This window comes from Centroberyx affinis, unplaced genomic scaffold (genome assembly GCF_046629955.1).
Source record: "Centroberyx affinis isolate AG114_WGS23_722 - 3 ecotype Tasmania unplaced genomic scaffold, CSIRO-AGI_Caff_v1 ptg000348l_1, whole genome shotgun sequence".
NCBI lineage: Eukaryota > Metazoa > Chordata > Actinopteri > Beryciformes > Berycidae > Centroberyx > Centroberyx affinis.
The window spans coordinates 323767-339438 of NW_027279020.1; the positions used below are offsets into that span (position 1 = coordinate 323767).

The 15672-nt window shown below is 41.8% G+C and overlaps 2 protein-coding genes across 3 annotated transcripts in view; both read left to right on the forward strand.

Moving 5' to 3' along the window:
- smurf2 (SMAD specific E3 ubiquitin protein ligase 2) overlaps positions 1-3936 on the forward strand; it is a 48392-nt gene extending 44456 nt beyond the window's left edge. The window contains exons 18-19 of the mRNA XM_071515393.1: positions 935-1010; positions 1360-3936. Of these exons, the coding sequence (XP_071371494.1) occupies positions 935-1010; positions 1360-1459 (176 nt within the window). The 3' untranslated portion in view covers positions 1460-3936. The remainder of the gene's footprint in view (positions 1-934; positions 1011-1359) is intronic.
- Positions 3937-5802: 1866 nt separating this feature from the next.
- Positions 5803-11924, forward strand: ddx5 (DEAD (Asp-Glu-Ala-Asp) box helicase 5). Of its 2 annotated transcripts, none has more exons than XM_071515407.1 (13): positions 5803-5963; positions 6782-6953; positions 7142-7238; positions 7330-7463; positions 7625-7690; positions 8110-8251; positions 8449-8609; positions 8779-8951; positions 9115-9225; positions 9341-9402; positions 9493-9552; positions 10920-11141; positions 11404-11924. In XM_071515407.1, exons 1-13 carry the CDS (start codon positions 5911-5913, stop codon positions 11817-11819), a joined length of 1869 nt encoding a protein of 622 aa, XP_071371508.1. In that variant the 5' UTR covers positions 5803-5910; the 3' UTR covers positions 11820-11924. The 2 variants fall into 2 exon arrangements, with proteins under 2 accessions (XP_071371508.1, XP_071371509.1); XM_071515408.1 differs by having other exon boundaries at positions 10920-11154; positions 11404-11576.
- The last annotated feature ends 3748 nt before the right edge of the window (positions 11925-15672 follow it).

A 15672-nucleotide genomic window follows, 5' to 3' on the forward strand; every position in this document is an offset into this window, starting at 1 on the left:
TGGCTGCCCTTATGACTTTAATTAATTTAGCATTGGTGGTAAATAAATTTATTGCTATTACCAGAGAAGAATACCCTGCATTCCTGTTTCGCCTGGTTGTTGGAGCACTCAGAGCCATCTGAATATTTCATGAAAAAAAGGGGGTTATCTTCAATAATAGAAAATATGTCATACAGCAAGAAGTCATGGCACCAGTAACAGTGCTTACAGTTTTGAGGGAAGCACAGCAAGGGCCACAAAATTTGGTGTGATCTGTAAACATGTCGCTGATGCCATTTCTAAGTGCCAAAAGGGTCATGGTGTTTCATTTCACACAAGCACAATGCACCATAATGATAGTGATTTCAGTGCTCTCACATTTGCTTGCTGCTTTTCCTTATTTATTGCTTGATTATAGTTGGACAACAAACACCTACTGTAAGATGTAGGTCAACCCATCAATTGTTTAATGCCATGTAAAAGCAATAAAAAATATATTTTTTAGCACCTTCAGGTGTAAGAACAGGATCTCAAATGATAGTTTAGTTCTATTAGAAGCTTGATGAATGAACAACATAAATATTATGACCTCTGAACTTAAATGAAACATTAAAAATGACACAACTTGATCTACAATGGCAATATAGTCTAGATGGCTTCACTATGATAGCCAACATTTTTGCACACATTTTTGTACCACCTCATTGACTTAAAAAGTCTGCACACACAGGATGCATAGTTGTGATGCTGTGTGGAGATAGAGCTAAGCACATTCTCAAATCAAATCTGCTTCCTGTAAACCTCAAAGTGCATGGAAACATGTATACCTATCATTTTTATGTGTACCCAGTTTTTATGTCTGGCCCCTTCTGTTGAATGCTGACCATGCTTCACAGTACAGAGCAGGTGTGTGCACTTCTGTTGTACTTTATAGTAACTGTTGTTTTTTATACAGGTGCTGCAGGCCCACGGCTCTTTACCATCCACCAGATTGATGCCAGCACCAACAACCTGCCCAAAGCCCACACCTGGTGAGCAGTCCATACTAGACTAGACTACTTTCCAATCCTGGGGCACAATACATGCCTTTGAGAGACAGAGGGGAATAGTGATGTTGAATCTTGACAAAGCACTTGTATTATGCTTTAGGTTTCACCTTATTTAATCCGTTTTTCACTTTACCACTGAAGGAGTTTCTGAATTTCCTGCTATATCATCATACCATGTCATCTTTATGTTCATGTCTACTTGGGCCTGCAGTTTGCATCAGTGTAGTCATTGAAGGTTTCACCATTTTCAGTCTATGGTTTGCTTTACAATAGGAAATTTCCATTGGAAAACCTTGATATTCATGTATGTTACCCCCTTCTCTTTTTCTAGCTTCAATCGGATTGACATTCCTCCCTATGAGCACTACGATAAACTGTACGACAAGCTGCTCACTGCCATCGAGGAGACATGCGGCTTTGCTGTGGAGTGAGTCACTGATGCAGGCAGGGGTCAGCAACAACCAGGAGCAACAGTTTGGCCATGATCAGACCCCCCACAAATCAGTCCACTCAGAAGGGGGTAATCACCGGATGCCTCGCCCAGTGACTCCCATACTTACCAGGGACGTGAGGCCAGGCCAGGGGAGGGTGGGCAGAGAAGACCAGAAAATGTCGTCCGACTGTCTGGGATTTCCTAGACCCCCCACCCCCCACCCCCGTTATTTTTATTTTTATTTTTTTTAGCATTAAAAAGGATCTTTTCAGCTGCTAATAACTCGGACTATTTACTAACTTGTGGAACCTGCAAAAATTGCTGGCTCTTCCCTTTTTTGTAAGTTCAATTTAGCATTTAAAAAATAGACAGTATTCCATGTAGCAATGCACCATCTTACCGAGCAGAACGTCAAGTCAGTCCACTCTGAAACGATTGTCGCATTAACAAGTCTGGTTTGCTAGAGTACAGGGTTATCGCTGGTTGACACAACCGCTCAGAAACACTCATTGTGGATGCAGAGTGTGCATGAGGGCTGGTTGGTGCCTCCCAGTGATCAAATTGGGGCTATCAGTAAGCCAAGGCTGGACAATGGGGATTGCATCCAAATCAGAAGGCAAGGCTAGAGACTGTATCCAGAATTAGATAGTGCCCTACTGTTTACAGCCCTCTCCAAAGACAGCAGCAGGACCTCGGCTCCTCAGCTGCTGCCCAACAACCAGCGCTGCATTCCCACAAACCTATTTCACCAGTTTGACATCTAGTTTTGTTTGAAAATGAATAAATGAATGAATAGCTTGAAATGTGTTATTTTTATATAATGGGAAAATGGAAAAAGAAACAATAAAATTCTATATAATATATATAATTTATTGCTTATATTCCAGAAACCTTTTTCCATTATTTCAGAAAAAAATAAAATAAAATAAAAGCTTTTAAATGTTAAATGTTACTGTTTAAATTATAAAAAGACAATTTGTGAAAACAGAATTAAGCTTGACTGAATTTCACTTAGATTGCTGTGGTTGAATTGTTGACATGGCCTTTCTCACACCGTATGAGGAGAGGTACGTCTTAAGGGCAAATAATCTGAGACACACAAAGTCCTCTGAGTGCCATAATAGTTTTGAATGAATGAATATTAAGCTGACCCTTTAAATTCTAGTGACTTCATCCTGGAGCTACATATGGTGGCGTGTGTACGATGTGTTTCCCGTCTATTAGTCCTTTTTACAGTCATTTGTACTTGGTCTATATTGTTGCCACTAGCATGAAACTTACCATTACTTCCTAGCATTCTGTTCAACATCCAAGAGTCCAAAGTCCATCATGTAGAGCAAACATAGCCCATGTATGTGCTGCCTGTATATTGTCATAGAAAAGAACAACCTCGACTACCTTATGGTTATAGCCATGTGGTGCTAAATAACATACACATTTGTCTTATATGATATTGGCAACCTTACTCCTTGACACACTATTACTGCTTAAAATGCACAGCACACTTCCCACCCTCATACCTGTTTGTGGCCACAACACAGTATCACCTAGACCACTAGCTAGCCACATTCTCAGGAGATGTCATGTGTAGTTTGTAATGTCATTTGGGAACCGCCAAGAAACAAAGTGTTGCATTGTGTTCCCCGCAGCAGACAATTAACATGAAACTGCTGCATGTCTCCATATGGGCTTCTGGTTGACAGTGAAATGAATGAGATGAACTCCTGTTTTTACCCTGCTACACAGTCCTATCAGTAATGTTTTTATTTAGAGAAAGGGTTGGGGTGGGGGGTGTTTTCTACGATTTCAAACAAAATTCTTGAATGTTTCCAAAAGATGCTGCCTGTCTAGCAATCTCTATGACCATGGACTGTTCTTAACGTTTGCATACACTTTAAAAAAAAAAAAAAATGAACTGTTCATTTTGTTCTTTTGTTATGTAGAGAAGTGTATGCAAAGTGAAAAGTGTCCTCAGATGGTGCTTTGTACAGTAATAAGATATTGTTCATATATGTGGATCACACAACCTGTAATTTATCTTTAACTTAAGTAGAAAAAGATTTTCTTAAAATGAAAAAAAGGAATTGCACACATACAGAACTAGGTTTCCATATGTATTTGATGGTGACCTGCATACCAGATATGGACTGATCAAATTTATATGTAAACATATTCATTTACCCTCAAGTCCTGTGCACAAGCAGATCGCTCTGCTGTCTGTTTCCTACACTACATCGCTCAGCATTGCCCCATAGCTGCCTCTCATTGAAGAATTGAACTTTTTATTAACAAGTCAAAGTTGAGATGCAGCTCTTGGTTTCTTTATTTTCCTCTTTTTTTTTTTTTTAGCATGATCCACTAGCAGGACTATATCTCTCATAGCTGACTGATGCAATTTGATGTATGTTAACACTATCATTTTGTAAGAGTATTTTATTTTTGTGTGTAATTAGTTCTAATTAAACTTGCCTTTGTCTAACGATGTAAGGCCTTGTACAAATATGTGTCTTATCTTCTTTTATTTTTTGGGATGGAGAAAAAGACTAGCTTTTCGATCCTCATTATTGTTGTTATTACTTACATTTGAGCTATACTTAACCAGGTAGTGTCATTGAGATTAGAAAAAATGTATATCAAGAGAGATGAATGATGAATGATGATGAATGATGATACTATATGACAGTGCAAAAATACAATCAAATCAAAGGCAATTGCAAAACAACATATACAGTCTAAAGGGAAACGTTTTGCTACACATGGTCAAGGAAGTAATAGAGTTGCTTTTAGTTCATGAAGGCTGATCAGTATCACCCTGTATCAGTTACACCCGTGTTGAGAGCCATTGTCAGGTGGGGGGTTACAGATTCACGTGTTGTTTGCATCTGAATGAGAAAGTCTGGCCTGTCCCGAGCTATCTGCCCGGCCACCCACAGTGTTCTCGCTCTTTGTACCTTAAACCGTCCAGCAGATGGCTTAGCAGGGCAGGGAAGGGGGTGGACGCCTCAGACAAAGACGAAATGTAAAACCAGAGCGTTTCGAAAGAAAGGTGTCAAGTATCTTACTAGACTACATGTATACAAATGCGTCGTTCAGGAGAGCTGCGCAACCGCCTCGTAACACTTAGAGGTCTATCGGGTCCTAAAAGTTCTGCCTTACCCCGAAAAGTCATCTTCCTATACAAAAATTAAAAGGCACATCTTTTTTTAAAACCTGGATGGAGAGCCAGACTGGGTCCCGCTTCTATGTATCTAAACCGGAAACAAAAGTAGCCTACAAGTTGCCATAGGTTGCCTGGCTAGATTTCATCACAACAATTGTCATTTTTAGTTTTGAGTCAGATCCTCAGGTTTTTGGGACGGAATGGGCAGCCGGTTTGACACAAAGATCGACGTGTTAGACGTGAAAATTGGGTCTGTAATAATATTTGGTAGGATTTGTAATAAACCATGAAACGGCTTCCTACATACAATCAAAGATCAAACGTAGATGAATCAGTCCACTCACATCGAATAATGAAACTGTTTGTACTGTGACATACATATTACATATTCAATACATAAGTTTTAAATGTTAAATTATGATATTTTATCTACATGATTACCTGTCAAGTAATGTTGGGAAGCCCTTGCATATATTCCCAGTGGGAATAAAATCTTTTATCGTAATACTCCGTATATGCAATAAAAAAAATTCTGAGTTGAGCTTTCAAAAGATTTATGAAAGTTATAAGTCATGACTGTCAACCAAAAGTAGGCCTAGAGCTAGTACATTTATTCCCCAGAATCAAAATGTATCTTCCTAGTCTGTACAGTGGTGATGTGGGATTGGAAGATTACAAGTATCGCCACCAGAGTTTGGGGTTGATTCTTCTATTGACGTCATTTATCGTAATAACATCGGAAGTAACCGGATTACCAGTTTCTGTCTCGTACATATACATCCGCCAACATTTTTTTCTCACCAAATAATACCTAGGTTAACTGTATTCGTCACCTTTTAACTGTAAGATAAAATGGAAAATATAGTATCAGCTATTTATTCGGCAAAATTGTCATCGCGTCATTGTTTTGACTATCAATCTATTTACATAGATTTTGTTTGACAGAAATTTTCCTCTGTAAAAGTTGCCCTAAATTAAAATATATGCCATGGGGGACCCCGACATAACACTGAGTTACTGTTAAAGGTGTAGTTTGTCTACAGACACTCTGCTAGGTGCGCCCGATCGTCTCACAAATCCTATCTGCGAGAAGCGGAAGCTGAAAAAATAGAGCGGCGGATGGATACACCAGAAGTGCTGCGGCGTACACTTCCTTTTGCCATATAAGCCGGGTCTCATTTTTAAATTACCGGCATTTCAGCAAAACCACTGCCGGTCGGTTTTTACTCGGCGTTCGATCCTCGTTGTTGTACATTTATCTTTTTTAATTTATACAACTTGTTTACAATATGCCCGGATTTTCCGACAGAGATCGTGGCAGAGACAGGGATAGAGACAGAGGGTAAGTGCATTTTCTCATCTGTTTTAGACGAGGTTTCCCCTCGTGTCGTCTCCTAGAAATGGCTGACAAGATTCTAACGGTTGGGGAAAAGAAATGAACCAGTCGAATGTTGTGGCTTTAGCCTTTTGGAAATGGTCGTAAGCGACTGTTCAACACACGACAATAGACAGTCTGTCTTTTAGATACAGTTATCGGTCTGGTTTATCCACATGGAGACCCAAGACGGTGAACGGAGCACGGTACCGTTGTCTTTGGCCCAAGGCCTTGTCTGGCCTCGTGCCCCAGCGGTTAGCTTCAGGATAGCGTTAAATTTAATCGCCATTAGATACGCTTATTCCCGATACTGGTTGTCGGTACTGTTGGCATGCTTTAGTTCTTCCACTTATCAAATAAAATAATATACTTTGGACACGTAAAGTTTTAGCTGTGATGTTAATTACACCAGCACGGAGTAGTGCTCTTAGTTGGCTAGTCGGCTTTTCGCCATGTGGCAGTATGAATGCGGATACAAAATGCCGGCCGGTTTCCATTGTTCCTCTGCTGGCTGGAAAGTATATGGCAGCTATCTCTCAATATGACGCAGTGGAAAATGGGTTGTGTTGAGCTTTTCCTGTTGCTGTAGGCCTACTCCGTGCATTTGGTTATGTTTTAACGGTCTAAATGTGACCTCCGATAAATTGATCTGTTGATCATGCTAGGAATTGACTTCTCTCGACCAAAAAACTAAGGTCAATGTCGATACCTCATGACAAGGGCCAGACCTTTTTGTGTAAATCTTAACATAACTTGTTATAACAAGTTCACATAAAATGTTACAGTTATGGCGGCGGTCCTCCCCGCTTTGGCGGCGGTCGCGGAGGAGGAGGTGGTGGTGGAAAGTACGGGAATCCCGGTGAGCGGCTGCGCAAGAAGCACTGGAACCTTGACGAACTACCAAAGTTTGAGAAGAACTTCTACCAACAGCACCCCGACGTTACTCGGAGACCTCCGGTATGTACTCACATGGTCTACCCCAGACACTGTTGCTTTGGTGGAAGTGTTATGTAACTGCTGGAATGTGTTCCTACTGCACGTGTTGAGGAGTTGCACAATCAGCTATGTCCACTCCTCTGCCAACTAGCACATGGGACTGGCAAATTGACAGAAGTTCATTCGGTTCATGTTTTCTTATCTTGCAGCAAGAAGTTGAACAGTATAGGAGAACCAAAACTGTTACAGTAAAGGGGAGAGAATGCCCGAATCCCATCATGAAGTTCCATGAGGCCAGCTTCCCTTGTAAGTTCAAAATGATTGTTTGAATAATTTTTTTAATAGTAGTTTTGTCCAAATTGCATTTTAGTTACCTGTGTTTCCCCTGTTCCCTCAGCCTATGTGATGGATGTGATCAACAAACAGAACTGGACTGAGCCAACACCCATCCAAGCTCAGGGGTGGCCTCTAGCTCTGAGTGGCAAGGATATGGTCGGCATTGCACAGACTGGCTCTGGCAAAACACTCTCGGTAAGTCACATGCTCTCTCTGACACTGTCCACATTGATTGTTCACACCCTTTCACTAATCTGACCTACTAAGCATAGATCAATGCAGCGTTTGACAGTTATATGATCAATATCAAGCTTGTCTAACACGCAAACGTAATTCAATATCTCTTTACTCTGCAGTATCTGTTGCCTGCGATCGTACACATCAACCACCAGCCATTCCTGGAACGCGGAGATGGCCCCATTGTAAGTCATTTAGAAATGCCACAACCATGGATATTTTGAAGAATATCTTCCCCCTAACATTGGGTTATTCACTCATTTGGGAGATGCCATTGTACATCTTAGTGATCAATTTATTGAACATTATTTCAAAGTATTGCTTAAATGTCAAATGGAAATTGCCTAAGAAAAAACACATACTGCTGTGAGAACATAATTGGTTGTTTACCATATGGTGATTACTGACTTTGTGGTTTGCTGGTTTTTCTGTTTAGCAACACGGACTGTAAATCATGGACAGCTATCTTGATCTGTAGTCAGTGCCTCCAGTGTTATATAGTGCACTTGTGGTGCACAGTAAGAAATATTGATCCCAAGCTTGAAGTTAACTGTGCCAAGTTGTTACGACATGCACTGACTACCCTCATATTTTTCCTCTGCAGTGCTTGGTGCTGGCTCCCACCCGCGAGCTGGCACAGCAGGTGCAGCAGGTGGCTGCAGAGTATGGCAGAGCTTCTCGCCTTAAGTCCACCTGTATCTACGGAGGAGCACCCAAGGGACCCCAGATCCGTGACCTGGAAAGAGGTATGGTCACTCTTGTTGGCCCAAAACTTTTTTTCTCCTTCAAAAATTCAGACCATAACATCCTAGTTGTGTTGACCATAGGGAACTGTTTCTCATATCCTGAAACGAATGATCCCTGCGGCGCTAATCATAGACTACCATGTCCATATCACCCTTTGTGGAAGTGCTTTGCCCTCACAATGTCTCCTCTGTTTAAGGTGTTGAGATCTGCATCGCCACTCCAGGCAGGCTCATTGACTTCCTGGAAGCTGGAAAGACAAACCTTCGTCGGTGCACTTACCTTGTACTTGATGAGGCCGACAGAATGCTGGACATGGGCTTCGAACCACAGATCCGGAAAATCGTTGACCAAATCAGAGTAAGTATCTAGTGTTTCCTAGACTGACTGAGCAAATTTTCTATCCGTATTGTTAAAATTGGACAGTTGTACTGTCGCATTCTTTGCAGAAGTTACAAATGGCATTCTTAATTGCTGGGTGCATAAAAGGGAATGTGTCGCTGATTGTTGCATCCTATTATTTCCGCAGCCTGACCGTCAGACTCTGATGTGGAGCGCTACTTGGCCTAAAGAGGTCCGTCAGTTGGCCGAGGACTTCCTAAAGGAGTATGTCCAGATCAATGTTGGAGCTCTGCAGCTCAGCGCCAACCACAACATCCTGCAGATAGTAGATGTCTGCAATGATGGAGAGAAGGAAGACAAGTGAGTATTACGCCTGTCTAACCAGAAGCGTTGTTGCAGAAATTACTGGCAAGGTTTTATGTGACAGTGGCTTCAATAGTATTGGGGACATAAATTCTTGACCCTGAAATAAATTGTACTTTTAGTTTTGTTACTGAGGCATTTGTTTTGTTTGTTCTTTTAGACTTATCCGCCTACTTGAGGAAATCATGAGTGAAAAGGAGAACAAGACCATCATCTTTGTAGAGACAAAGAGGCGGTGTGATGACCTTACCAGGAGGATGAGGAGGGATGGGTGTGTATTGAAACTTGACAGCTGACTTACTGTTTTGACTACTGTTCTATTGTAATAACTGCTTAGTTATGAGGCTACTTGGAATGAATTAACAATGAAACCTTCCATCTCTCAGATGGCCAGCAATGGGTATCCATGGAGATAAAAGCCAACAAGAAAGAGACTGGGTTCTAAATGGTAATTTTTTTTTTTTTATTTGCATCACTTAATTTGAGCTATACCACTTGAAGGACAAGTTTCAATTAACTTCTGTTTTGTGTTTTTTAGAATTCAAGTATGGAAAGGCTCCGATCCTCATCGCCACTGACGTTGCCTCCAGGGGTCTAGGTTAGTATCCTTTCTGATCTGTTTTACAGTCTTCTGTATTTCAAAAAGAAAGTGCATTTGCTTTCTTTAACTCTTCTGCTTCTTTCTGAGTTTCTCCCCGTACCTGAAGGAGCAGTCTGTATGGCAGGGCCTTGGCATGACAAGCCCAGGTCTCCAGAGGGGGAAGGAGGATTCTTGGAGGTGTCCGGACTGGGGAGGCGCGGGTCCCCCAGTCATGCAGATATACAGAGGTGACAAGGCCCGAGTGCAGCATATCGCGCTGGCCTGCCTAAAAAGGGGGTCGAGATGAGGGCTGGCCACAGTTCCTCCCCCATATGCTCGTCAGTTCTCTGGCAATGGTTTGGACTGCTTCACACCCAGGCTCTTATCTATCCCAGCTCAAAGCCCAGCTACACTGTCTCCTACTGTCTTGCATGTCTGTTTGGGCACTGCACTGCAAGTCATTTGAGTTGTGGAAGGTGCTTTCTTTTGTGTAGAGTCAATGCAAAGCATGGGTGGCGTAAATGTCGCAGTTTCCTAAACTTCTGTCGGAAGAGCAGTTTGTCAGATCGATCATGCCTTCACCTCTGTAATGACATGGCTACTGGCGCTTTTGGTGACAGTGGGACATGCTAGTTGGCCACGGACAAAATCCAAGCTCACACTCCTCCCTCGCCTGCGTTTCAAAGTCATGTCGAGACCTGCCAGCGAGAGATTATGATCAAGTGAACACTGGGTCTGGAAATATCTTGCCATGGCGAGAGTGGGGATACACTGTCTTTCATTGTGGGGCAAGGGAGTGACTGGCTCCTTTTGTAGGCACCCCTCCAATTGGTTCTACAATTTATTGGCAAGAGACATTGCAGTGTGGGCTTAATAGTAAGCTTCTCATGAGTGTGCGTGACAAAGGGACCTTGATCTACTCTGTAAAGTCCTAGTTTAGGCGCACAAGGAGGCAGTATTGTGCATAGTGGCCCTACTGTGTAGAAGCACCTGAGGGTCACTTGACAGTAAGTGGGGTGTGTGCTGCAATGGGAATGGACTAGTGAATGCATACTCCTAAATGGTAAGACTTCTGATCCATTTTTTTTGAGGGTGCTTTAGCTCTGGTTCAAGAGGGGAGGGTTTTTATTTTATCCCACTGGATTGGAAGCAAATGGAGTGTGCATCGTTTCTCTTTTCCCACCGTAGTCTCCCCGCGGGATTAATGTTTATCTGGAGTTCTGTCTAATGGCAATTTTTTGCAGCCTTGTGGATTAACCAGCCGCACCCATTCCATGGCAGTACTAACTTTTTGTTTTTGATCTGGTTGTTGTGGTGGCGCCGGTGCGCATCTTTGTGCACTCTCCTCCTCTCCCTTTATGCCACACCGCAACACAATCTTACAGATGTTGAGGACGTGAAATTTGTCATCAACTTTGACTACCCCAACAACTCTGAGGACTATATCCACCGCATTGGCAGAACGGCACGTAGCCAAAAGACCGGCACAGCCTATACCTTCTTCACCCCCAACAACATGAGGCAGGCCAGCGACCTCGTCTCCGTGCTCCGTGAGGCCAACCAAGCCATCAACCCCAAGCTCCTCCAAATGGCGGAAGACAGAGGAGGTAAATCCAATTGGTGAGATACAGGAACTGTGGTGTAAACTGCAGCCGCTTTTTTTTGTTGCTTTTTTTCTGCTGCTGTCTTTTCTTTCTTTTGAGAAGATTGTGGCTCACCACAATGAAGTTATAGGTATCTCAAACCAATTATGGGTTAAACTTGTTTTGTAACATCACATTGTAGCTACGCCGTTTTCTCTTTTTCTCTTCTATGTTTTAAATTTGTCATAAATTGTTTGTTTAAAAACATTATTTGTTTCCTTTCCAGGTCGTTCAAGGGGAGGCAGAGGTGGCGGGTATAGAGATGACCACCGGGATAGGTATTCTGGTGGTAGGCGTGATTTTGGCAATTTTAGGGACAGGGATAACAGTAGAGGTTTTGACAATGGACCAAAGAAAGTCTTTGGCACAAATACCCAGAATGGAGGCTATGGGGGCAACAGCGGCAGCAACGGCTTCAACGGAGGCAGCTACAATGGTAACGGACAGTCCAACTTTGGTAACAACCAGACAGGATCCTTCGGAGGCCAGAGCAACTTCCAGGCCCAGCAGTTTGGCCCTGGCAAGGGTGGTGCACAGAACGGTGCGGGCCACCCACCTTTCCCCTTCCCCCAGGCGCAGGCTCCGCAGCAGCATCCTCCGCCCCTGGTGCCCTACCCCATGCCTCCTCAATTCTCCCAGTAAACGCACACATTAAAGTAAAGAAGTAATTTATTGCTTTTTTGTCTTGTTTTAAGTTCTATACTCGATCCAGAATTGTACTGCTTTTTTTTTTTTTTTTTTTTCTTTTACACAACGGGGTTAAAAACTTCAGCCTCTACTAAGTCCTTGAGTAAGGAGGTCTGCAGTGCAGCAATAGTGTTGGTGCACTTTTGTTTTCCTATTACTATTTAATTTGTTACATTCCTCAGTAACGTTTAGTTGTTTTTGTACTAGGTAATTCCAAATGTATTGGTTTTTCACGTGTATCATTGAAAGTGATGTTAAGCTCCTAACTGGGAAGTGCACTGCATGACCTTTCAAATAAAACTCTTAAAAAAAAAAAAATGGAACAAGTTTGTCATATTCCTTTCTTCACTTCTATTCCTTCTATCACTGATTCTGAAACATGATGTCTTAGAAGCTAATACATTTCTTCCATCTTCAGAAGAAAGTAATGTAAAAATCTGTACTACCATATATGGCCAGGTGGTGTCAGGTTTTACCTGGATACCTGGGTTTCAAAGAGTTCCCAGACTTAAAAACTATTGAATCAATGGGAATGTGTTTGGCCATAGTACACCAGCTTTCCCTCATGTTTGAAGCATGTTTGCCTCTTTAACATTTGATACTTACTGTTTAAATCTGGTGAGCCCTGCAAATCTTGTTTCTGTCAGAACAGGTGTCTAGCAGATCATATTACAATATTAAAATAGATGAATGTGTAGTAGGAAGCACTGATGATTTCAGTGTTTTGGTTCTTACTATTTCACTGTTTTCACAACACATGTAGCAAATGGAAATGAATTGACATCCAGATAACCTCCCCTCCTCCCCTACAGTCTTCCAGCCCCTGGAAGGGATTGGTAACTTGTTTTCCCTGTCAGTCTCCTGCCTGTCATGCTGGCATGGATCAAGATTTTTATGGGTGGAGTGACATTACTGATCTTTTGATGACAGGTTGTAGCTCACGAAAAACATGTTTTGAAAAGCTTCCATTGACTATTATTTGACTATAAACAGCTTGATGATTAAATTAAAATCATATTTCCCTGGTTATACTATGTAACTGTTTTCAATAATATGATTTTTAGCTGTTTTGTAGAGACTCATTGGTATGCAGTGTTGTCTGTGATGAACACAGACAATGACCTTGAGGGAGAGTTGTGCCTGTTCAGCCTTGGAGAACCAGGTTCCCTGTGGCAGTGCATAAAAAAAGCTGTTGAATAACACATGGCTTACATCTTACAGTTATCCAATGGTAGCCCATGGGTAAAGATGGATGTGTGACTGTGGGCCCTGCAGTGGCATTCAAGTATTTCAGATAAGCGTGTTCATTTGGATGATTTTTTTCTAATCATATTGGTTGAGGTGCTTAATGGGATCTGGGCCCATGTGTATCAAACTTCTCACAGTAGAAGCGCTGATCTACAACCACTAAGTCTCCCTACCCATCACTAACATCAAAGGGAAAAGCCTGGTCACAGATCAGCACCTATTGACAACCAGAAATGTTTTGACCCTGCTCTGCCATTCTAGATTATTGCTGTCAATAAACAGTCCCTGGTCCTCAAAAGTGCTGTGGGTGCGGCTGGTTAAAATTTCTTTCTACATATTTACCGAACCATGGACCTGCAACTATGTGTGGAACGTTGCTGTGTAAATACCATGCAGAGTTCTTCCTTAAGTGACTCAGAGAATTGCTTTTTTCATCTTGATTTGTTACAGCCTCACCCTGCTGCTGACAGCCTCCTTTGCAAAAAAAAAACATGAACAATGTCAGGGTCATATAGACCTTTTCTATAGGCAAGAAAACACTTATTCTGTGTCACAGTGGAGTGACAAATTGACTCTGTTTAGCATACAACAGATTGGCTGTCTTTTATACCGTGCGCAACAAATTGTAAATAATTGGAATGCAAAACATGCCGATCTCAAATGAATTGTACAATGTGGAATTTAAACAGGTGGGCTATGTTTGATAGTGTAGCCAGTGAATGGGACATTGCAAAAGTATGTGACGCCTCTATTAGCCCACACCTTATACATACATAAGGCCTGTACTTTCAAAGGTTTTAAAAGTATTTGTCATCAGGTCAAACACTGTCTCCAGAGCTAAGATGCTTTTGCTTTGAAATTACAGCGAGAAGTTGCACAGTGCCAATGGTTGGCATTCGTAGATGTAACTTAGAAAATAAATATTTATAGTATTTACCTAAGTACTGCTGTGTCAAGTGAGATTACCCAAGTACAAAAACTAAATTTGTTTATGTTGTAGTTGATAGATAGTTGAGACATTCTGTCATCCCCACTGACCTCTTGTGTCTTTCACGCTGTCACTTTCTAGTGCTCTGTCATTCACTCCTCTGTGTGATCTTGCTTCCTGTTACCTTTTTCCTCCTCCTCCCTAATCCCTCCCTCTCTCCGCAGGTATGAAGGTTTTTGGTCTCACGAGTAACTGTTCTGGGTGTGTGTCGGACACACCTACTGCAAGCATGAGACGGAGCAGCATGCTGAACTATTTTTTTTACCCAGCGAAGCATAGACTAACATTGTGAGACGGTAATACCAGAATGACCCAGGTGCCTCAAACTCCCACCGCCCAGTTTACTATCTGGAGCTCATACTTCTGTTTTGGGGTTACACAAACGCACATACAGCCACTAGAGAAACATGTGTACTATACTTTTATAATGCTATCTTTGTTATCAGCGTAAAACCCAGCCCTTCTTTTGGCAGCAGGTGAAGTCTGCATTCCTCTCCCTAGACCTTGACTCCTCATATGCCACAGAGGTAATTTCACAGGGTGTGTGTCCGATAACCACTGATACTCGCTTGGAAAACTTTGCTGGGCCCTTCTGGGCCTCTTGGGTGAACCACTGAACAGATTGGAGAGTAATTAAAAAATGCCACAAATGAATAGTAGGCTACACATCAAGTTTGGACTTGCTTCATTGCCCAAATCTCTGAAGCAAAATGAATTTGTTCTGAAAAAGTGTTGCTTTGATTTGAGACTTTTTCTTTCTTCACTATTATTTCTTCCTTTTTTATGTTTTTTTGTGGGAAGCATTTGTTTTAGCTGTAAGTCACAGTAGCACAGATGATTGTCTACCTGCAGTTCTTTGTCTCACACCATCGTGCACTCACTCCATGTCATCTTTCCTCTGTGTTTACTTGTTGGGTGGAAGGAAGTGTGCGCTCAACCTGAAAAACAACTGTATTTTCATATGCTGATGTGTTTGCAAAGGCAAACCTAACACTAACTATAACCGACTGTTACTTTAACCCAGACACTGGGTTGTTTTTTTAGATCTCACACTTTCCCTCCTGTTACTAATCATTATCAGATGTTGCTTTTATTATAGTGAAGCGTGCACTGACAACAAATAATTACACCTATAAAAAATCAAAATGAGATATCTGCTTGTTACGTTTGAATGAACAGCGATGTGAGAGAGCACCGTAATGAACACCCTGAAATCCAGCTATCAAGTGACTAGTTCTGCTACATTCCACCACCGCCATATATGTGGAAACTTACAGCGGCTGCTTTATAATGCCCCTCCATGTCTTGTGTTGCATGAAGCTGATAACACAGCATTAGCCGTATCAGGTTCAGAAACCTTTTCTATAGGAAGGCATTTATACATAGATGGGAGAAAACATTGAGAATTGAAAAACATGACTTTATTTCAAGTGTTGAGCTCCATGGTTTGGATAAACTATATTAAATACAGGCAATAATGTCTAATGATTATGGAGTTAAGAGTGGAATATCAAGGACCATTTAGGGTATTGATCATTCCTACTACATTCCTACTAAAGCAGACCTGTAAAA